At 50.4% G+C, this 23,988-nt stretch overlaps 1 protein-coding gene and 1 long non-coding RNA gene across 12 annotated transcripts in view; one reads left to right on the top strand and one right to left on the bottom strand.

The window, feature by feature from the left end:
- The window catches only part of SIRT5 (sirtuin 5), a 36,574-nt gene that overhangs the window by 494 nt on the left and 12,092 nt on the right, over positions 1-23,988 (bottom strand). For 6 of the 10 annotated variants that reach the window (XM_070074385.2, XM_051855090.3, XM_070074390.2 and 3 more), the window contains exons 3-8: positions 23,379-23,512; positions 19,516-19,741; positions 17,060-17,147; positions 15,499-15,552; positions 13,288-13,411; positions 11,053-11,168 (exon numbers count right to left, since the gene is read on the bottom strand). In XM_070074385.2, the coding sequence (XP_069930486.1) occupies positions 11,053-11,168; positions 13,288-13,411; positions 15,499-15,552; positions 17,060-17,147; positions 19,516-19,741; positions 23,379-23,512 (742 nt within the window). Of the gene's footprint in view, positions 1-6,951; positions 7,203-11,052; positions 11,169-13,287; positions 13,412-15,498; positions 15,553-17,059; positions 17,148-19,515; positions 19,742-23,378; positions 23,513-23,988 lie in introns of all 10 variants that reach the window. The other 4 variants (XM_051855089.3, XM_051855088.3, XM_070074384.2 and 1 more) reach the window with 1 other exon arrangement.
- Positions 461-10,713, top strand: LOC138849711 (uncharacterized). Of its 2 annotated transcripts, XR_011388794.1 has the most exons (5): positions 461-643; positions 752-895; positions 2,594-2,847; positions 7,001-7,212; positions 9,342-9,821. It is a non-coding gene; the product is annotated as an uncharacterized LOC138849711 (long non-coding RNA). The 2 variants fall into 2 exon arrangements; XR_011388793.2 differs by lacking the exons at positions 461-643; positions 752-895 and having other exon boundaries at positions 2,591-2,847; positions 9,338-10,713.

Below are 23,988 nucleotides of genomic sequence, written 5' to 3' on the forward strand. Positions count from 1 at the left end.
GAGCAGTGATGAGCGACCTCGGCAGGACGGCCGGGCTTCTCAGCTCACACAGTTCTCACGGCCACGGTCGCGCCCAGATCCCTGCGGCCACGCACTTTAAATTTCTCATGGTCTCTTGGCCAGCTGCTTTGAGTCTGTTCAGAGTTGCAGCTTTTAAACATCACGAAAAGCTCTGCCCTCTGACAGCTGCCTGGTCCTTGGTTTGGGGACACGGCCACCGTTCCAGGCTCCATGCAGGGCAGTCTCCCTCGGAGCGTGGAGCCCATTCCCTGCACTGACTGACAGGACCACTCACCTACCTGTGGTGACTGGAGGCGGGGCCTGGATGGGAACGCCTGTCTCCTAACAGGATGGTACACAGACTATACTGGAAAAGTTTGTCTCCCGCACCTGTTGAGAGGTGTGTTTCCATAGAGGTCTACTGTTTGGGAGTTAAACCTCTATCTGTGTGTCTGTGTAGCTGCTCCTGGACTCATGACGGTTCCGTGCAGATCACTGTCAGTGCACGCACTGTGAAGCAGTTTGCGCCCAATGCACCTGACTTCGGGGCTCCCACGCCTCCGCACTCAGCAACACAGAGGCTGCGGGGCCCCCTCCCCCCGGGAGGATCAGATGCAGGGCTGATTCGAGTGCAAAATTCCAAGTACGGGGACTGTCTGAACTACAAATTACTACAGCAAAAATTCAACCCAGAAGACCTTTTTAGTAAAATATGTTTTTTTAATTGATGAAACATATGAACTCTATCCAGGCCTCCTACGTGAGCCGTGAGAACCAATGACTTGAGTCATCACCCGCTGCCTCCCATCATGGTGCCCGTCAGTGGGAAGACAGCCTGGAGACTGGAAGCAAGACTCAAAACCAGACGCTCTGACGAGGGATGTGGGCGTTGAAAGTTGTGTATTTTCTTAAGTTCTATTTTACATTGTATTTACTTAAAAAGCAGAGTTACAAAGAGAGGGAGAGAGAGATCGAGCGAGTGAGCTTCCCTCCACTGGTTCACACCTGAAATGGCTGCAACAGCCAGGTCTAGGCCAGGCCCTAGCCAGGAGCCAGGAACTCCATCTGGGTCTCCCATGTAGGTGCAGGGGCCCAAGCACTTGAGTCATCTCCCGCTGCTTTTCCAGGCAATAGCAGGGAGCTGGATGGGAAGTAGAGCAGCCAGGACTCCAGCTGGCACCCATGTGGGATGCTGGCGTTGCAGGCAGCGGCTTAACCCACTGCATCCCAACACTGGCCACGCAAGTGATATCTTTTTTTTTTTTTTGACAGGCAGAGTGGACAGTAAGAGAGAGACAGAGAGAAAGGTCTTCCTTTGCTGTTGGTTCACCCTCCAATGGCCGCCGCGGCCAGCGCACTGCGGCTGGCGCACTGCGCTGATCTGATGGCAGGAGCCAGGTACTGATCCTGGTCTCCCATGGGGTGCAGGGCCCAAGCACTTGGGCCATCCTCCACTGCACTCCCTGGCCACAGCAGAGAGCTGGCCTGGAAGAGGGGCAACCAGGACAGAATCCGGCGCCCTGACTGGGACTAGAACCTGGTGTGCTGGCGCCGCAAGGCAGAGGATTAGCCTAGTGAGCCGTGGCGCCGGCTTAAATGCTATGCCAAACACTCAACCCCACTTCACATTTAAAAAGTTAACACCTATAATTTTATATCAGAAATATCTGATGATTGAATCAGTATGTATTAGACATACTGATATTTAAAAATAAAACTGCCATATAATTTAGTCAAATCTAAATGTCATTTTTTAAGAGATTTATTTGAAAGTCAGAGTTATACAGGGCGAGGAGAGAGAGACAGAGAGAGATGTCTTCCATCCACTGGTTCACTCCTCAATTGGCTGCAACGTCTGGAACTGCATTGATCGAAAGCCAGGAGCCAGGAGCGTCTTCCGGGTCTCCCACGTGGGTGCAGAGGCCCAAGGACTTGGGCCATCTTCTACTGCTTTCCCAGGCCATAGCAGAGAGCTGGATCAGAAGTGGAGCAGCCAGATCTCGAACCAGCGCCCATATGGGATGCTGGCGCTTCAGGCAGAGGCTTTACCAGCTATGCCACAGCACTGGCCCCCTAAATGTCATTTTATTTTATAAGAATCATCATTCAATTTACAAAATAAATATGCAGCCGGCACTGTGGCATAGCTGGTAAAGCCTCTGCCTGCAGTGCCGGCATCCCATATGGGCACCAGTTCAAGTCCCAGCTGTTCTACTTCTGATCCAGCTCTCTGCTGTGGCCTGGGAAAGCAGTAGAAGATGGCCCAAGTCCTTGGGCCTCTGCACCCACGTGGGAGACCCAGAAGACGCTCCTGGCTCCTGGCTTCGGATCAGCTCAGCTCCAGCCATTGCGGCCATCTGGGAAGTGAACCAGCGGATGGAAGACCTCTCTCTCTCTCTACCTCTCTCTATAACTCTCTTTCAAATAAATAAATCTTTAAAAATAAATAAGTAAATATGCAAGTCCTTTATAATGAATGGAACCTTCACTTTTTTAGTTTTTATTTCCATTCTACTTCTACAGAAATTTATAGTAATGTAATAAGTGTGTGTCTGTGTATGTGTATGTATTTAAAGATTCATTTATTTAGCAGGTGCTGTGGCTTAGCGGGTAAAGCTGCTGTCTGCAATGCCGGCATCCCATATGGGCAAGTCCCAGCTGCTCCACTTCCAATGCACCTGGGAAAGCAGAGGAGGATGGCCTGGGTACGTGGGCCCCTGTACCCACATGGGAGACCCAAGGGAGACTCCTGGCTCCTGGTTCAGCCTGACGCAGCTCCAGCTGTTGTGGCCATCTGAGGAGAGTACTGGCAGATGGAAGTTATTTCTCTCTAATTCTGCCTTTCAGGTAAATAAATGGATCTTTAAAAAAAATCATTTGTGTATTTGAAAAGCAGAGCAACAGAGAGAGTAGAGACAGAGACCTTCCATCCACTGGTTCATTCCCCAAATGACCACGAAAGCTGGTGCTGGGTCAGGCTAAAGCCAGGAGCCAGGAACTCCATGCTGGTCTTCCACATGGGTGGCAGAGACCTAAGCACTGGGCTGCATTCACTGCTTTCCTGGGCACATTAACAGGAACTGGACCAGAAGTAGAGCAGCCAGGACTCAAACTGGTACTCAAATGGGATGCTGGTATCGCAGGCGATGGCTTAACCTGCTACACCACAACACCAGCCCCTAAGAGCTGCTGAGGCATTTGGGGACTGAACCAGAGGATGAGAGATCTCTCTCTCTCTCTGCGTTTCAAATAATTAAAGAAAAATTGTAATGTGAAAAGGATACATGATTGAAAACCTCCTTTCTGGCTCACCTGTGCAGTTTGTGCCCTCCCTGGTCTTGTGGCACTGTGGTGCAGCAGGTTAAGCTGCAGTCTGCGATGCTGGCATCCCATATGGGCGCCAGTTCAAGACCCCACTGCTCCACTTCCAATCCAGATCCCTGCTAATGCGCTTGGGAAAACAGCAGAAAACAGCCTAAGTGCTTGGGCCCCTGCACCCAGGTGAGTGACCAGGATGGCGTTCCAGGCTCCTGGCTTCAGCCTGGCCCAGCCCTGGCCATTGCAGCCACTTTGGGGAAATGAACCAGAAGATTTAAGATCTCTCTCTCCATTCCATGTAACTCTGCCTTTCAATAAGTAAGTCTTTAAAAAAAAAAAAAAAAAAAAAAGACTGTGTTGGTACCAGATCTCTTCATGCCACTTTTATTGGTTAATGTAATCATCTAATTTAATTTAAAATCATATAATGAACTGTAAAAACACAGGTGGTGAAGAGAGCTATTTCTAGGAAAACTGAACGCTTCGCAAAGACATAATGAATCACTAAACAAAAGCCTGTTAAGATTGTTTTCCAAGTTCCTCTTTGTAAATTCTTTAGTTCCTTAAAAAAGAAAAAAGAAAGAAAAACATCAAAACCCAGAAGCAGTAATCCTGGGTTTTCCAAGGTTTCCTGGTAAGAAAAACCTGGGGCACTTGTGAAATACACGGATAACTGGGATCTGCCCTAGAAAACTCTGATTCAGGAGTGTTGATTGGTGCCCAGGGATCTGATTCCTGTGTGGTCTGTTAAGGGCTAGGGGTGGGAATTTGGCGCACTCGTTAGGTGGCCACGTGGGGCACTCACGTCCTCCATCAGAGTGCCTGATTCAAGTTCAGCTCCACTGCTGCCCAGCCAGCTTCTTCCTAACACATACCCAGGGAAGCAGCAGGTGGCGTCTCAAGTACCCGGGGCCCTGTTACCGCCGTGGGAGACCTGGACGGAGTGCAGGCTCCTCGCTTCGGCTTGACCCAGCCCTAGCTGCTGCAGGCATCTGGAGACTGAACCACTGGATAAGATTCTCTCTCTGCCTTTCAAATAAAACGAAAATAAATAAAAACATTAAAAAAAAAAACAAATTCAAAATAAGGGTTGAAGTGATTCTTAAGAGAAACTAGGGGGCCGGCGCCACGGCTCACTAGGCTAATCCTCCGCCTTGCGTTGCTGGCACACCGGGTTCTAGTCCCGGTCGGGGCACCGGATTCTGTCCCGGTTGCCCCTCTTCCAGGCCAGCTCTCTGCTGTGGCCAGGGAGTGCAGTGGAGGATGGCCCAAGTGCTTGGGTCCTGCACCCCATGGGAGACCAGGAGAAGCACCTGGCTCCTGCCATCGGATCAGTGCGGTGCGCCGGCCGCAGCGTGCCGGCCGCAGCGTGCCGGCCGCAGCGGCCATTGGAGGGTGAACCAACGGCAAAGGAAGACCTTTCTCTCTGTCTCTCTCTTACTTTCCACTCTGCCTGTCAAAAAAAAAAAAAAAAAAAAAAAAAAAAAAAAAAAACAGAGAGAGAAACTAGGGGAATACCAGGAAGACAATATTAAGTATTATTTATGCAAGAAAGGTGAGCTCCAAACAAAAGGTGACTCAAACAAATGGCCTTTTACTCTATCCAAAAACAAACCAAAAATTGCTTCTCGGCCTTTTGGCTAAGATCAAGTGTGAAAACAAACCAAAAAGCTTGTACTTAAAAAAAAAATGCTCAATGTCAATGTGTATCCTGTTTTACTAGCCTTGCTTTGAATGGCTTTGGATGAAAAGACCAACAGGGGTGGGGGACAGCCTTGTGGCACAGCCCGTTAAGCCATAGACATCCCACACTGGACTGTGAGTTGGAGGCCCAGTTGCTTCTGATCCAGCTTCCTGCTAATGTGCCTGGGAAGGCAGCAGGATGCAGGAGACCTCGATGGAGTTCCTGGTCCCTTTGACCTGGCCCAGGCCTGGCTAGTGCAGCCATTTGGGGGAATGAACCAACAGGTGGAGGATCTCTCTATATAAATAAATCAACTTTAAAAAAGACAGTGAGAGAACAACCCAGGACTCAGCTGCGGGCACTGTCTACTCCTCATCTCCCCCTTTTTTTAAAAAAAATTTTATTTATTTTTTTATTTATTTGAAAGAGTTACACAGAGAGAGAAGGAAAGGCAGAAAGAGAGAGAGAGGTCTTCCAACCACTGGTTCACTGGCTAGAAACAGCCCGAGCTGCGCTCATCTAAAGCCAGGAGCCAGGAGCAGTGGGTGCAGGGGCCCAAGGACTTGGGCCATCCTCCACTGCTTTCCCAGGCCATAGCAGAGAGCTGGATCGGAAGTGCAGCAGCTGGGACTCGAACCAGCGCCCATATGGGATGTTGGCACTGCAGTTGGCAGCCTTACCCACTACACCACAGCACCGGCCCCTACGCCCCACCCTCGAGAGCACAGCAGGAGCTGCACTTGGCTAACTGAAGCAAATCGCAAATCTACAAAGCGGTGAGCTGGCTGAGGATTTCCTAGGCCTCTAAACCCTGCCAGCAGCCCCTTTCCTTTTCCTCTCTGCCTCTCATATGGAAGTAGTCAACTTTTTGGAAGTGGCAGGGAACACTGTTCCACCTTCCTTGTTCCTCATTAACTTAGAGCAAGGGCGGGCAAGCTTTTCCTGTCAAGGCCTTGCAGAGCAGCCCGTCTGCTGCAGCGACTCAGCCCTGCCAGCCCAAGGCACAAGCAGCCGCACAATCCATAAACACACGGCATGGCTGTGCACCAGTAAAACTATTTACAAAGACAAGTGGTGGGCCCTGGGACTGTGGCTCAGCGGGTTAAAGCCCTGGCCTGCAGTGCTGGCATCTCATCTGGGTCCTCGTTCAAGTCCCTGCTGCTCCACTTCCGATCCAGCTTCCTGCTAATGCACCTGGGAGTGGAAAGTGGCCCAAGTGCTTGGGTCCCTGCACCCACGTGGAGACCAGGAGGAAGCTCCAGCCTTCTGCCTGGCCCAGCCCTGGTGGTTGTGACCATTTGGGGAGTGAACCAGTGGATGGAAGACCTTTCTCTGTCTCTACCTCTCTCTGTAACTCTGCCTTTCAAATAAATTCGATCTTAAATAAATAATTAATTAAAAAAGACAAGTGGTGGGCCAATGTGGCCCACGGGCTGAACCCTGGCCTAAAGTTCCACCAAAATCTGTTAAGCATGAGATATGGAAGAAAACTCCTCCAGTGGTAAGCGGTGTGTTTAAACAAGCCACTCGACCATGCTGGAGTCGGCTTCCCTATTTGGAAAACTGAGTTAGGACAGGAGCTGGTCCCTGGCCTTTAAATGTCAGCTCAGACGACTCAGGTGGAATCCTGGCTGACTGCAGGCTACCGTGATCCATCAAGATGAGGAAGGGCTGGGCTGAGCAGCTCGCCAAACACCCAGTCATTTGCGTTGTAGCATATATTAGCTAGCAGCCGGCCTTCGGGACCACGAGCTGGAGAACTCTGGCTGGGGCCACGGAGGCAGGTCTGTGGTCAGGCGGCTCGGTGTGGGTAATGAGAGGCACCACGGCCCAGGAGCCCCTCCTCACTGGCGGGAAGACACGACAGCCCGGCGTCAGTCCACGGCACGGAAGGCAGAGGTTCCTGAAACACATTTTATTTTCTTCTTCCCCCACCTGCGTTTTCTTACTTTTCATCATGACGATTTGTTTCCATTCTTCGTTCTCCTGGGGATGAAGGTAAACCACGGCAGAAGGCGGCAGTGGGAGACCGGGGGTGTGCCGCTTCAGAAGCTTCTTCAGCCCAGCCCTGGCAGGACTCTGTCTCTCAGACGGACCCGGGGCCTGCGCTGCCTGCTCTGGACTGCCTTCCAGAATGCTGGGAAGCCCAGCAGCCACGCTAGGTGCCATGACGCAGCCGAGAGGGAGGCCTGACGTCCATCTTTCCATGGGTGAGTTAGAAAACAATTTAAATTTTTATATAACAGCTTTGTTGACATAAAATCCACATAAAACCTACCCATTTAAAATGCATGATTCAGTGTCTTTTAGCATATTCACAGTGTTGCACAAGCATCGTCACAGTCGACTTTAGAAACAGTCATTCACCCAAAAGGAAAACTTGTACCTGTGAGGGCTCTCTCTTCCCATCCTATTTGCAGCCAAAACACCTACGAAGCTACCGGTTATCTCCACTAGTCTGCTTATTCTGGATATTTTATGTAAGTGGAGGCAAACAACATGTGGTCTTTCACGACTGACTGCTTCCAGTTACCACATTTTCGAGTCACTGTGCTGCAGCTCCATCAGCGGTCCCCTCACTTCTATGGCTAGACAGTATCCGCCTGTATGCACGCACTGTATTCTGTGTCCTGATCCATCCACTGGTGGATATCTGGGTTGTTTCCCCTTTTCCTGGGCTGCAGTGGACGTTTGTGTACAAATCTCTGCAAGCGCTCATTCCTAGGGCCACACCCCGAGAAGCGGAGTTGCTGTGAGAGGGTGAGCTCCATGATGAAATGCTGGACACTTTCCAAGGGCTTCACCATGTATGTCCCCCCAGCAGTGTAGGAGGGGGCCAATTTTCTTTTCACCAACATTTGTTCTCTTTTTAAATTTTTTTTATCTTTTTATTTGCAAAGTAGTCTGGGACCGACAGACAAACATCCACGAACTGGCTCAAATATCTGTAAGAGCTGGGGCTGGGCCACACTGAAGCCAGGATCCTGGAACTCAATCCGAAGTCTCCCGTCTGGGTGGCAGGGATGCATATACTGGAGCCATCCCCTGCTGCCTCCCGGGGTGCACCTTCGCAGGAAGCTGGAATTAGAAGTAGAACCAGGACCAGACCTAGGCCCTCTGATACGGGATACAAACAATGCAAGTGGTGTCTTTAAAAAAAAAAAAGATTTATTGGCCCGTGCTGCGGCTCACTAGGCTAATCCTCCGCCTGCAGCACCGGCACCCCAGGTTCTAGTCCTGGTTGCTCCTCTTCCAGTCCAGCTCTCTGCTGTGGCCCAGGAAGGCAGTGGAGGATGGCCCAAGTGCTTGGGCCCTGCACCCGCATGGGAGACCAGGGGAAGCACCTGGCTCCTGACTTCAGCGCAGTGTGCCGGCCGCGGCGGCCATTGGAGGGTGAACCAATGGTAAAGGAAGAACTTTCTCTCTGTCTCTCTCTCTTACTGTCCACTCTGCCTGTCAAAAAAAAAAAAAAAAAGATTTATTTATTCGAAAGTCAGAGTTACACAGAGAGAGGAGAGGCAGAAAGAGAGAGGTCTTCCATCCGCTGGTTCACTCCTCAATTGGCTACAATGGCCAGAGCTGTGCTGATCCGAAGCCAGGAGCCAGGAGTTTCCTCCGGATCTCCCACGTGGGTGCAGGGGCCCAAGGACTTGGGTCATCTTCCACTGCTTCCCCAGGCCATAGCAGAGAGCTCGAGCAGAAGTGCAGCAGCCGGGTCTCGAACCAGCGCCCGTATGGGATGCCGGTGCCACAGGCCAGGGAGCCAGCCCCAGCAAGTGGTGTCTTAATCTCTGTACTAAATGCCTGCCTCTTTCTTTAAAAAAAAAAAAAAAAAAAAAAAAAAAAAAAAGATAGCCAGGGTTGTGAGTGGCATCCCATTACCTCATTGTGGTTTTAATTTGCATTTCCCTAACAACTAATAATGCTGAACACCATTTCAGTAAGCTTATTGGCCATGGGCACTTGTTTGGTTTGGAGAAATGTCTTTTCAAGTCAGTTGGCCTATTTTTGATTATTTTGTTGTTGAGCTGTGAGAGGTCTTTATGTAGTTTGGCTATAAGTTCTTTATTGAATATCAGACTTACAAATGTTTCCACCCTTTCTGTGGGATGTCTTTTTTACCGATGGTATTCATCGAAGTACAAATGTTTTAAATTTTGACAAAGTCTAATTTATCCACTTTTCTTGTTTTATTTGTGCTTTTGGGTGTCATATCTAAGGAAGCAAGGAGTTTTGGCTCTTACATTTAGGTCTATGATCCATTTTTTTAATTAATTTATTTGAAACTCAGAGTTAGAGAGAGGGAGATTCTCCATCTACTGGTTCTCTCCCCAGACAGGTGCAACAGCCACGCCTGGGCCAGCGGAAAGCCAGGAGCTTCATCTGGATCTCTCATGTGGGTGGCCCAGGTCCAAACACTTGAGCTATCTTCTGATGCTTTTCCCAGGCCATCAGCAGGGAGCTGGAGGTGGAGTAGCCAGGACACAAATCGGCACCCGTTTGGGACACAGGAGTAGCAGGTGGCAGCTTTACCCGCTGTGCCACGATGCTGGCCCCTATGACCCATTCTGAGTTCATCTGTGTGATGATGAAGGGGTCCAACTTTATTCATTTGCATGTGGGCTATGCGGCACCTTTTGTTAGATCCTTTCCTCAATGAATGGTCTTGGCACTCAGTTAACCACAGATGGGAGGCCTGATTACCCAATACTCAGTTCTCTTCTGTGGATTTTAAATATCCATGCTTATGTCAGTACCAGTCTGTTTTGATTAAAGTAACTTTGTAGTAAGTTTTAAAATCGGGAGGTGTGAATTCTCCAATTTCATTCTTCTTTTGTCTGTTTTGGGTCCCTTCCATTTCCATATGAATTTTAGGAACATTTTGTCACTTTCTGCACAAATCCTACTGTGATTCCGGTAGAGCACTGGTTGAATCCAGAAATGAGTCTGGGGAGTATGGTCATCCTAGTGATACTGACTTTTCAATCCATGAACATTGGATGTATTCCCATCTATTTAGTCCTTATTTCTTTCAACGATGTTCTATAGTTGCAAAGCGAAAGTCTGGCACGGGAGACAATTTTTTGAAAAGATGCCTTCTTATACCCTGTGCTTACACACATAGATGAACTGTGGATCATGACAGCAGGCAATAGCTGCCTTGAAGGACATGTGGAAAAGCCAGAACGAAATCCAGCTAACTCGTTGGGGTGGGGGGTGGGAAGCTGTTTAAGTGCCTGCATGTCTGCACATCTGGTTATCCCGGGGAAAGCTCAGAGGAGTGGTGCTCACCTTGGCTGCACGTTCCCATCACCTAGGAAGATTCCGAAAGTCACGACACCCAACTACCCTCAGACCAATTATTCCAGAATCTCAGGGGCCCCCCAGGCATCAGTAGTTTATAAATATGTAGCCAACACGGAAAACCACTGGTTAGAGTAATGACAAGAGGTTTCAATGAAGTTTTGTTTCACTTATTAACTACTTACTTAACAGAACTGAGCTAAAAGTGAAGGCAAGAAAGTGATGGTAAGGAAAGAAAGCAAAAGAGGAAAAATGAGTGTGAGGACATAAAACGGGCCCTGGAATGAGGCTAAAAATGCACGCTACACTCTTCATGCAGTTTTGGGAAACAGGATCTGCATTAACAATGCAGTCACCGATACGCTCCTGGCGATTAGTCCATGAGGGATCTGCCCAGGAGGCCTCCCATCGAGACCAGTGGTGGTGAGGTTCTGCATGGGCATTTCCCAGACATACCTACGTCTAATTCAAGTTTGAAAATACAAACAAAAGCCAAGACTACAGAGTTGATGGGCAGCCTTCGCGTGTGCTAACACAAAAGCCCTACAGCAAACACCACGTAAAGAAACACTGCAAATTTTAGTCCACGCTTACTGTTTTGTTCTCCATTAAAGCAACCGCACGCCAAACAAGAAAACACAAACACCACGTCTTTAAAAAAATGAGAACAGTAGGCAAGTATGTTGAGATGGCCGTGTCCAAACCTGCCCTCTACCTCCCATCTCCTGCCTGGGTTATCCCGGTACCTGAATCTGGTTGTGGCTGGCGTGGTCTCCATGTTAAATTCGGCCACTGGCACCCCCCTGGCAGCCACTCGGGGGGCAAACATGGCAGCTGGGTAGACCACAGAGGACGTTCCCACCTACAAAGCGAAAGAGTGGAAATGGACAGATGACCACGCACATGGGGAGAAGCATGTTTCCAGCAAACCTTACATGGCCTTGGCCAGGTGTGTGGGTGCAGGTGTGAGGGGGCGCTGTGGCTGGGATGGAATGGACAGTGTCCAAGGGACTGCAGAAGGTCTGGAGGTATCCTTCCGGGCACTAATTAGAATACGGGAAGAACGTGTTGTTTTTACGGTTAGGAAACACAAGGAATAAACAGGCTAATCATACTCCCCTAGATAACCACTGTCAATGTTTGGATGTGTATTCTGTTGGGTTATTTCTTATTTTTTTAAAAAATTATTTCTTGATCATTTATATTTCTACTATGAGTTTCCCTGTTCATTCCTTTCTTAAAATTTCAAAATATAGGCTGTTTGCATTTTCAAAAATCGGTTTGTGAAAGTTCTTATATTTTAAAATCTATTTATTTATTAGAGGAAGAGAGAGAAACACTCCTGTCCACTGGTTCATTCTTCAGTGCCTACAGTGGTCAGGCCTGGGTCAGGCTGAAGCCAGGAGCTGGGAACTCAATCCAGGTCTCCTATGTGGATGGCAGAGATCCAACTACTGAAGCCATCACCTGCTGCCTCTCAGGTGTGCATTAGGGGGAAGCTGGAATGGGGAGTGCAGCTGGGTCTCAAACCCAGGCACTCCACTATGCCAGATGCGCACCCCCAGTTTTATCTTACACATACAAGGGAGCTTCACAAAGTTCATACAAAAATGGAATTAAGAGACACGTTTATTTAGTGCAAAGCTTTTTAAATCTATGCATAGTTTTTTCATAATGCACACTTAGGGTGAATTTTTTGAAGACCTCTTACATGTGCTTATAAAGATTATTTACAGGAACGTGAAGCCCAGAACATACTTTGTAAGCCAGGTCTTTTCACTTACAGTCCATTATGAGCACTGAGACCACAATCCACCTTGGGGTGCAATCAGCGCTGCCTAAACGCACACACGCCCACAAGAAAGCACCTCTGCTTTTAAAGACGTCCTGAAAATCGCTGAAACGCGTATCACACCCTGTGTCCAATCACTCACACTTCCAGTAAGCTTGCCCTGAGGAAATGATCTGAAGCATGCTAAAACTGGTCAGGGCAAGTGTTTGACCTGGCGCGTTAAGGTGAGAGCTGAGCCGGGACGTGGGTCTAGGCCTGATACCTGGTACTGGCTCCTGACTCCAGCTCCCTACTAACATAGACTCTGGCAGGCTGCACTGAGGGCCAGTGTAACTGGGTTCCTGCTACCCATGAGAGGGATATCTGGAGTGGGTCCCTGGATCCTGACTTTGGCCTCCCCAGTCACTGCAGGTATCCGGGGAATGAACCAGTGGGTGGGAGAGCATGCTTCCCCTGCCCTGCCTCTCAAATAAATAAATTTTTTAAAATACCAAAATTTCAAACAGCCCAAATGTCCAATTATTAGCTAAATACATCACCTTATATCCACACAATAAAACATCTTCTCCTTAGAAGATGAAGGAGACCTGGACACAGTGACCTGCTCCTTGAATAAAGTGCTTCCCAAACACAACACACAGCCTCAACTCATTTTTGAATTTTAATCATTATATGCGCTTCTGCATAAGAAAGGGCCCAGCCAGCGATTCGCCAACTTTTCCTGTCAGGGAGCAAACAGGACACATGTAAGGCTTTGCAGGCCACACAGTCTCCATTGCAAGGACTCAATCAGGGTACGAAGGGCCACACATAGACAGTGTGCAGGAAAGTGGCTGTGGCTGTGGCTGTGTTCCAGGGCAACCTGATTCACAAAACAGGGTGCAGGCCAGAGCTGGCCCACAGGCTCAGCCCTGGTCTAGAAGAAAACGTACCCAAATGTCAACAGTGACTATTTCTGGATGACAGAATTATGGGCGAACTTCTAGTTTTCTCTTTATATATAATCTGATATTCTCAGTGAAATTTCAATAATGAGCATCTGTTACTTTAAAAACGTGCTCTCTTCATTTTGCAGGGAGGGGATGAAGGTTTTGAGATGCCTGAGGGAGGGAGAGGGATGGTCACGTGGGCCCCACTCCTTGGCTGCTCAGGAATGCCCACGGCACAGGGCAGGTGGGGTGTGACCTACCACTAGGCACAAGTCACAGAGGGCGAGCTCTTTGTCAACCTCCTCCAGGACCACAGGATCCAGGTTTTCTCCAAACCACACGACGTGAGGTCGCAGTAGGCCCCCGCAGCCTGCTTCTTCACACCTGAAAAAAGCGTCACCCTTAGCCCAGCCCGAGCCGGCCCCCTGGTGTGCCCAGGTAGACAGGTACCCTGTGGGCACTTCCGGTTGTTCTCATTCCCCCCCACCTCTCCTCCCCAGCTGCTCTGAGCTCGCCCTGGAGGTGAGGTCCCACTTTTAACCATCTTCTGAAGCTTTGATGTGGTCTCTGTGTGCGGAGCTGAGCTGACATGTTGTCTTAGCTGCGCTTGACATTCTCTTGCCAGAGAGTTTTGCTTTCCTGGTTACATCATCACACTCCTCGGCACAAGTGTGCTCCCAGGTGCCCAGACCTGGGGGTGGCGCTGGACTCAGGTTTGCCTCCTGTGCCTGGACCGTCCTCATGCCATCAGAGACCTTGGTCTTTTCTCAGGTTCACCTCTTTACCCTGCTCCTAGCAGTGCCCAGCACTAAAACTGTCAGCTCGCTCTCCCTCTCCTACCTCTCGGTCATCTTATACACACTTTCTAAAGTCATCTCCCCAAACACTGTCCCCATCACATTCCTCTCCCACTCGGGAAACCCCCAGAACTGCCTGCTTCAGGCTGGAACTCCAGAATGTAGGCTTGAGAACCCTTATAAGAAAATGCAGAGTCCTTGGTTAAACCAGCCAGCGAAGTACTAACATGTGAACACCCCTGTTAAGAAAGCAACAGTGCACTTTAGCACATTAAACGCATCCAGAGGTCACACCACAAAGCCAACACATTTCAGCTCTGCTGAATCTAGCCTTTCCTTCCTTATTTGAACACAGAATATCTCTTTTTTCCACCCCTAAGTAATGCCTATTACCCTGGCATGGATCACAGTGCTCTAGAACACTTTGGGAGCGCTGTTTTTAATGTCTGCATTAAGATGGACATATCAACAGCTGGTCAGCTCAAGAATTGTGTCCACTGCTGCTACAGCTGAAATTGGTACAATCTCCTCGAGTAACTGACAGTATCCATTATGACTGGACAAGCGAACTTTGAAATATTGGTACCTAAATGTCCAATAAAACGCTTGTGCAGGTACACCACAAAGACACACGTATCCATGGCAACACGACTTGTGACAGCCCGAAAGGGGACACAATCGCATTCACCATTAAACAGTGGCATAGACATAGTGTGGCACAGTAAATGAACCATCTCATGGCCATCATGATGGACAGCCACGTGTAGCACTGTACACCAGTCTTACAGTGTTGACAAAAGACGCCAAACACAAAAGGACACACGGTTCGAGTCTATTTATATGCAACTCAGGACTAGGTGTTTCCAGGCTGGCGTTAGGAGGTGGGCAGGGCAGGGCCTGGGAGTGGACGTGAGGAAGGCTCTCCTCCTGGAAGTGCTGACCCCGTGACACAGGTGTGCTCACTCTGTGAACACCCTGTGAGCTCTGTGTGTTCTGCGTGTGTTCAGGTTGTAGTCAAAGTAAAATCCACTGTGTTTTTCATATTAAAAGTCCTAATGAAGTATTTCAGATTGATGAAAATAAACACACAGTTGTGACAAATGCCTGTGTATTGGCCATTTAGCTTCGCACTTGGCTACCATATGGTCAGAACTCGTAAGTATCCTGTTCCATCACTGCCGACCAAGACCACAAATAGAATTATCAACTGTGTGTCGACCGTTTAAAAACCCCAACATACACATCTTTCTGGGTGCTTGTCGTTGTTTCAAATCCACAGCAAACTCTTAACGGGGCCTTTGTGACGCCTCTCACTGCCTTTCTGCCCCAGGCTATTAATGGACGGGGCGGGGGAGGGGAGGCGGCAGCCGCTGGCAGCCCTCCTCTGCACTGTGTGAACTCTGGGTACCCGTCAGTCACACGCAGCTGCAGGGACTCTGAGACCCACTCAACCTGGCACAAGCAAGCAGGGACTGACAGAAGAGGCGCCTTCACTCTGGTTTGGTTCATTCTTTGTCCTTCCACCCTGGGCCTCACGAGCCAGGGCTGGTTTTCGTATTTGAGCCTTTGGGGTTAAGAGGCATCTCACCAATTAAACGTTTAGGCTGTGGTTCCTAATTGTCCCTCTTTTTATAACCTGGAACAGCAAATCCCAAACCCAAGCTTTTTACCCACCGGGGAAGTTTCTCCACTGGGATTCTGGCATCCTGAGTTTCAGGTTCTGGAGCACTGATGGAAACGGTATGAAAAGAGAAAGAATGTCATTGGCATGATCAAAGAACAAAGAGGCACCATAGCCCCCATCAGACTGTGCATCTGCCTGGCAGCATGTGGTATAAAACCCCAAATTAATGCATGTGAGCGGAGAAGGATGGAGCCCAGGCAATTAATTATCAGTGACGACATTGTAAGAGACAGAATTTATGTGGTGAGGAGTGTGGCGAGCAGGTGTGCTAAGTGGGGCATTTGATAAGCCTTGCCTGCTTCATCATCCTTCGAATCTTTTGTAATAACACTTATAATAATACTGTTTTCAAAGGGTCCAGTAGAATTTTCTCCATGTTCTGACTTTACAGTAATAGTGCGTGTTCATCATAGAAACATCAGAAAATTCAGGGGCAGGCATTTGGCACAGCAATTCAGTCGCCTCTTGGGAGGCCTGCATCCCATATTGCAGTGACTGGTTTGAGTCCTGGCTTCTTTGTTTCTGATCCCACTTCCTGCTGATGGTCACCCTGGGAGACAGGAGGTGATGGTTCAAGTACTTGGGTCCCTGCCACCCACGTGGACACTCAGATTAAGTTCTGGGGTCCTGGCTTTGGCATACTCCAGCCCTGGTTGTTGGGCACATTTGGGGAGTGAGTGAGCAGATGGAAGATCTCTATTTGTCTCTCTCTCTCTCTCTCTCTGCTTTTCAAATAAAACTGAAAATAAATAAATCTTTTCAAAAAATCTATTTCTTGAAAAAGGAAGAATGGAAGAAAAGAAGGGAGGAAGGAATGGGGCCAGCATGTGGAGCAGGGGTGAGGCTGCCGCTTATGACTCCAGCATCCCATGCGGGCATCAGCTGGAGTCCTGGCTGCTCTGCTTCCAATCCAGCTCTCTACTAACGTGCCGAGAAAGCAGTGGACGATGGCCCAACTACTTGCACCCTGCCACTCACGGGGGAGACCTGGATGGAGTTCTAGGCTTCTGGTTTCTGCCTGGCCCTGCCCAACCATTGCTGTCATTTGGGGAGTGATCTTGTGGATGGAAGCTCTCTCTTCCGCCTCACCCTTTCCCTCCCACTTTCCCTCACTCTGCCTTTCAAATAAATAAATGAATCTTTAAAAAAGTATAGAATATCCCAAAACATGTGAAGAAATAGAAACAATCCATAATCCTTCACTCCTGATTCACTGTTGATGTGTTATTGCTGGTCTTCTGGTCTTGGAGCTGCATACAGACATAAAAACAGGGGGAGTGAGCGAGCGAGAGACAGAGATGGGGAGGGGAGGATGTGTGTATTAAATACAAAGCTTGGATCCTATTCTTTATGGCATGGCACCCTATGGTTTTGACTTAACACTGCAAACTCTGAGCAGAAGCTTTCTTTGGGTCTGAGTCAACACCGCGTCTACTCTGATTTCTGATAAATCTCCATGGTGATCTAGGACGGATGTTCCATTTTCTCACCTTGACATGCAACTTAAAGCACAGGGGAACACCCACGTATTCCAGAAGCCAGTGCAATTACCCTTTTCCTGAGAGAGCTGGGCAAATCGGACTCTTATGGTTCTCGGCCACGGCTCCACAAGAGGTGCATCGAGTCTTAAACAGGCTGCCTGCAAAACACAGCACGCAAGTCCGGGATTTAGCATCGTGGAGAGTAGAAGGCAGTTTTAGTCTTCATCGGTGCATTTTAGCACGTGGGCCTCTCCAAGGAGCCTCCGGGAAAAGGCCTGCAGTACTGCTGAGCCCGAGAGCCTGGAGGGGAAGCAGCCCATGGATCCTCCAACAACCCTGCGGGGACGCTGGGTGGAACTCTGGCCTCTTGGGTGGCCGAAGCTCAGCCCGCAGCTAGGGGTGTCATTTACTGAATGTGTGAGTACAGAGCTGCAGTGCTTTGGGATACGCTTACAAAATCTTAACTTTGATTTAATAAAGCTTGACTCTTTTATATAAAAGCAGCTCAATAATTAACTAATAAATGTTAAGAAATAATTGTCAATGAGCAACCTTGTATTGAGCACTAAAGCGACAACAGAAGCCACAATGATTACACAGTCAGCACAGCCCAGAGAGCAGGGGCACCACTCGTGCTGGCCACTCCCCCTGCTGCGGGGGGCCATCTCTCCAGCTCCTGCTGAGCCGATGGAACTGTCCCTCACATCCCACATCCAAGCTTGGCCACCTGTCCCAGAGGGGCCCGAGCACAGCAGCTCAGCCCTCTAGCAGGAGTGTTTGGGCCAAACCATGGGATGTGAACCAGCCGAGGCCACCAGATTTTTTTTTCCGGAAGCTGGCTCAACCAGAGCAAGCTGGAGCGGTGGAAGCTGCCTGCCCTGGTGCCGGGGGGCCAATCAAGCTCAGAGGGAGAAGAGGGGCTGGTGCTCAGGCAGAGGCCTCTCTCAGAGGGAAAGGAAAGAAGCCTGCTGCTGGCACCAGCTCCAGCCCAGGGAGCCTCTGCTTTGTGAGCCAACAGCAGGGTACTTCAAAAAGTTCATGGAAAACAGAATCAAAGGATAAGCTTATTAGGAGAAAAACTTTTGATGCGTAGTCTTTCCCTCACACACGTTGTCCAGGAAGATCCCGGGGCGCAGAGCTGGCTCCTGGACCCAACACGGACCTCACTGCCTCCCAGCACTCACCGTCGCCCACACGTCACTCACACGTCCTCCTCTGTGTACCCAAGAAAGACGTAAGTCTTAACAGTCCCTCTCTGTATACACCAAACAACAATGCTAAGGGACTGCAAAATCAGAGAAAAGTACTTCAAAAAACTTGTGAAAAAGTGGGATTGCAAGATAAATGTATACTGTAAAAGAAGAAATCCATGTTTTTCCCCAACTTGCTTTTTCCAGAGACCTTTTTGAAGAACCCTCCTTGTATACTCGCATCATGGCGTGAGGCAGAGTATTTGCTTTCTGAAAACACGAGGCGTGCTAAAATTGATAGCATCTCAAGTCGAATGACATGACTGGTTTCTTTTATTTTTACCTTAGAAGAGAGTTTTTATCATCTGCAACCAGAAAAGGGACCCCACTGACGTGCACAGGATCTCATCTTACTGAGTCCTTAAGCAGATTGCCCACGATCAGCGGTTACCATCTCTTGTTTCACATGTGCCAAGCGACCCAGGTCCCCATCGGATGCTGCAGAGACATGAGAGCAGCCACGGCCCGAGCAGCCCCAGCCCCGGAGAAGCAGATGCCAGAAAAGCCTCGGTTCATAGGTGACTGAGCGTTCCTGGGACAAAACCCGGCTTCCCCGTCAGGGTGACCTGCAGGCTGGGCTGAGTCGGGCCGCCTTGCTGCCCGCACACCACACGAACACGCTGCCTTGCCGGTGCTCTGCTCCTGCAAAGTTCTGGCTTAGCAAGGCTAACCCCTGGGTGTGAATGCAAGAGGCCAAGAGCACAAGGAGAGGGAGGGTGTCGCCCAGAGCAGCGGTGGGAAACCAGACTGACTCAAGATGAACTCAACCGGTGCCGCAAACCTGCTGGGCTCGCTCCAGCTCCAGGGCGGAGCGGAAGCACACCTGACCAGAGACGCCTGTGCTGGGGCGAAGGGCAGGCAGGTCCACACCACAGGTGCTGGGGTCTTCTGTGCCCCAATCCTGCTGAAGCCACTGCTGCCTGTGGGCCTGGCCTCACGTTTGCTGTGGATCCCGTGCCCCGTTGGCCCAGCCCCACAACTCTCCCCCAGAAGCCAAGGACAGGGTCACACAGTGCTCCTCTGGGCAAACGGAGGTCCTGCTTCAGCGGCTGAACGCACACTGCTGGCCTGTAGACCATGGTCTGAGCAGCAGGGGCAGGAAAGCCGGGGCAAGGGCGGGTCTCCCAGGTCACCAGAGGCGGCTGCTAAGTGCAGCATCCCGTGCGGGTGAGTCAGGTGTGCGGCAGGGAGGCGAGGGGGCAGGAGCCAGCGACTGTGTTGGAAGAGCAGTTTTAAAGTCTGTTCCCCTCCCCCCATGAGGCTGGGGGTCCCTCACCGTGGATTTCCAGAAGGTTCTTGGTGCCAGCCTTGCGGTGCAGCTCGTCGATGTTCTGGGTGATGACCATGACGCGGCGGCCCTGGCCGTGCAGCCGGGCCTCACACTCGGCGATGGCCAGGTGCCCAGGGTTGGGCTCCTTGCTCTGCATCACCTCCCGCCGGTAGTGGTAGAACTCCCACACCCGGGAGGGGTTGCGGGCAAAGGCCTCAGGGGTGGCCAGGTCCTGGGTGGGAGAGGGGCAGGGTCAGGGACTGAGGAGGGAGGGGGCGGCACCCAGGCCCTTCTTTTTTTTTGGACAGGCAGAGTTAGACAGTGAGTAAGAGAGAGAAAGAGAGACAGAGAGAGACAGAGAGAAAGGCCTTCCTTCTGTTGGTTCACCCCCCAAATGGCCGCTATGGCCGGCGTGCTGCGCCCATCTGAAGCCAGGAGCCAGAGCTTCTTCCTGGTCTCCCATGGGGTACAGGGCCCAAGCACCTGGGCCATCCTCCACTGCACTCCCGGGCCCCAGCAGAGAGCTGGCCTGGAAGAGGGGCAACCGGGACAGAATCCAGCACCCCAACTGGGACTAGAATCCGGGGTGCCAGCGCCGCAGGCAGAGGATTAGCCTAGTGAGCCATGGTGCTGGCCAGCCCAGGCCCTTCTGAGCCGAGGCTGGTGGCCATAGGGGCACAGGCTGGGCCGTGTCTGCCTGAGAGGAGGACTGGGTGGCGGATGCCAGGCAGGGGCCTGGGTCCCCTAGCTGTTGGGCTGACCCAGCACCCTGGAGAGACTGGGCTTGATTGCCCCGGTGATGGGCAGGAATAATGCACCTGTCCCACTTACACAGGTAAGTTATGCAAGGAAGTGAAGTCTGATGCAGGTAGGTATTTTTTCGTTGAAAGCCAGCATATATAAATCCATTTTTTCCCTGAGCCCCACCATATACAAAGTAAATCTAATTTTGAGATACACCCAGGAAAAATATGAACTACAAAATGCCCAATTGTGGTATAATGGCTGTAATTGAGAAAGTCAGCTTTTATAATGGTAACGAGAGTGAAACACACATACACACACATAACTACACACATCCACATACACGTAACATACATACAACTACACAGACACAACTATACAACCACATCTGCACAACTACACACATATTACATACCTATAATATACACACACAACTACATATACAACATACACACAAAACCACAACACAACTGCACACTACATACAACCACATATACTCACACCACATATACAACTATACACATACGACCACATACATACACATTTATACACATGACGTGCACAACTACCCACAACCACATAAATACAACTATACACACAAAATCAGACATACAACTATGCACACAACCACATACACAATTGCACACACGACATAGACATGCCTACATATGACCATATCACATAACCACACACACAAAACTACATATAATCGTTCACACAACCATATACACAGGGTATACATATACACAACTATCCATACAAACAGGCACCTCAAGTCTGTGGAAATTGGAACAAAAAGGTAAGTTGACTGGGCGGGCGATTCATGCAGTGGTTGCGATGCCCGCATCCTGCACTGGAGCACCTGGGTCCCAGTCCCTGTCCACTCTCAATTCAGCTTCCTGCTCACACACAGCCTGGGACGCAGCAGTGACGGCTCAGGTGGCTGGGTCCCTGCCACGCATAGGGGAGACTCCGAGTCCCTGGTTCCTGGCTTCCCCCGGCCCAGCCCCAACTGTTGCGGGCATCTGAGGAGTGAGCCAGCAGATGCAAGAGCTCTGTCTCTTTCCCTTCCAAATAAATAAAACCAATAAACTCAACATTTTTTAAAGATAAGCTTATTGGGGTGCACAAAATTCAGAAAAACTATGCATGGGCATAAGTTTTTTCACATGGCCCTTTGGAAGTCCCTTGTAGACACACAACGCACGTATGAAAAAAGGTATATGCACTGCAGTAACAGAAGTATACAGACTATACTAGAGCGCGCGTCTCCCTGCAGCAGACACCAGCCCCTGCTCCACTGCAAGAGTGCAGCCACGCTTGTCCAGGCTGGAGGCAGAGGGCGTGGGAACAAGAGGCTATCCAGTGGTGACCCTCAGGTGCACACACCGTCAGACTCATCACCCTGCACACCCACGGTGCATGTGTGCCTTTCATTCTAAGCCAATCCCAGCTCACCGTGGGAATGTAAGGAAGGACCAGTGGCCACACGGAGCTGGCGTGACCTGACCGTCATGGCCCCTCCACGGTGGCGACCTCAGTCAGGCCCTTCCTTTGGGATGGCAGTGTCGCTGCTGTGGGTGACTGCCTCAGCCCTGTGCTCCCCTCCCGCCCTGCTTGTCACTGGGACCCAAGTGGCCTGGAGCAGTTGACGGGCGGCACGTGAAGGTGTATGTGGTGGCAAACCTGTCCTACTGACTCCCTGGCTCACACACAGCCGTGGGCCACCTCTGACACCACAGCATCCTGCAGCCCTCCCAGCTTCTCCCTGCTGGCCTCTGATCGCCCCTCCCCCCACCGCTGCTTCTCCCCATCCCCGTTCCTCGGGGCCCTTTGGACTGCTTTTCTTCTTTCTCCGCTGCTTCACCTTTGAGAGATCTCCACATCACCAGGCGACGCTTTGCAGGCCTCACCTGGACGGCAGCAGGGAGGGGACCGAACATCCCAGACACCTGCCAGCCTGGGACACCTGGCACAGGAAGGGAGGGGCGCGTCCAAGACATCACCTGCTCAATCTGGAGGTCACGCCTTGGGCTAATTACTCATGACTGTCTCCGCTCAGCCAACAAATGTCTACCGAGCTCCTCCCCTGGGCTGAAGTTCTGGACGCTGGGGACAGGGCAATGCACAGGACGACACTCCCGGCCCTCCAAAGCTGGGCACTGCCCAATCCAGGGGGATGAGAGAGGACACACTGCAGAGGGCCGTGATGGAATACTCTGGAATCTAGAAGGACAGACATGTTCCAGGTCATCCATTTGTTAAAACTCACTAAACCGTATGTTGGAAAACTGGTGAATTTTACTATGTGTGTGTTATGTCTCAATCAAGACTGGACTTTTTTTTTTTTTTTTTTTTTTGACAGGCAGAGTGGACAGTGAGAGAGAGAGAGACAGAGAGAAAGGTCTTCTTTTTTGCCGTTGGTTCACCCTCCAATGGCCGGCGCGGCTGGCGCGCTGTGGCCAGCACATTGCGCTGATCCGAAGCCAGGAGCCAGGTGCTTCTTCTGGTCTCCCATGTGGGTGCAGGGCCCAAGCACTTGGGCCATCCTCCACTGCACTCCCTGGCCACAGCAGAGAGCTGGCCTGGAAGAGGGGCAACCGGGACAGAATCCAGCGCCTCGACTGGGGCTAGAACCCGGTGTGCCGGCAGAGGAATAGCCTAGTGAGCCGCGGCGCCGGCCCTGACTAAGGCTGGACTTCAAAAAAGCCTCACAGCCCCACAGATCTTCCATTCCAATGGCTTCCATAGGAATGCCGTGCACTGAGCCCTACGCCTCTAACAATTCAACTTTAGTTCTGACATCAAAAGTTCAAAGGAACTTTACAATTGTGTAAAATGAAACTTCAGTATCTTTAATTGTGCTAGCCAAGATTTTCTGATTCTTACTCTAATGCAGTTACTGTAAGAAATCAAATTCTTATGTGCATCAGTGAAATCTGAACATAAGTCAAAAGTTAGGAAAGTGGCTGCTTTGCCTGCGTTTTGGAAATTAACCACAGGGACTGCCCGTTATGCCAAAATCACCAGGACACGAAGGGGTCAGAGCTCATTTCCAAACCTTGCCCCACTCAGCTGCAGCGTGGTTCAGAAGAACTCTGCAATATTCTGGAATTGTCACCAACCTGAGCTTGCCACTTCCTCCAGTAACCTCCGGCCCCTCGGAAAGTCGGGACTCCGCTTTCGGCGCTGACACCGGCCCCCGAAATGATGACTATGTGCTTTGCTTGTGCAAAACACTTCCGGAAATCTGCCATACCTGAACAGAGAGCAAACCCCGTGTCAGCTCCGTGTGCTACCTGGACATTCACATCCTACTTCCATGGTCTGTATTCTCAAATGTCATCTCGCATGAAGTTACGCTGTAAGGTAAGCACACAGGAAAACCACTCCTGTACATGAAGACTTCAGCCCTGGCTGCATGGGGGAGTGCACCACTGCTCCCAGAAGCAGGAGCTCTGGGCACACGCCATGCCTTGAATCTCAGCTCTGCCTTGTGCCCTACCGTGCACTCTCACGCAAACTACTCACCCTTTTCTCTGCTTGGCCTCCTTGGCTGGTTGAAGTGTACAAAGGTGCCTTCCTGGGGCAGGCATTTGGCCTACTGGTTAAGACAGGGATTAGAATGCCCCACTCCACATCAAAGTGCCTGGGTTCAATTCCCAGCTCCAGCTCCTGACTCCAGCTGCCTGTTAATGTAAACTCTGGAAGGCAGCAGCTAATGTCTCAAGTAAT

This window comes from Oryctolagus cuniculus, chromosome 5 (genome assembly GCF_051225735.1).
Source record: "Oryctolagus cuniculus isolate XC-2025 breed Fujian yellow rabbit chromosome 5, ASM5122573v1, whole genome shotgun sequence".
Taxonomy (NCBI): domain Eukaryota; kingdom Metazoa; phylum Chordata; class Mammalia; order Lagomorpha; family Leporidae; genus Oryctolagus; species Oryctolagus cuniculus.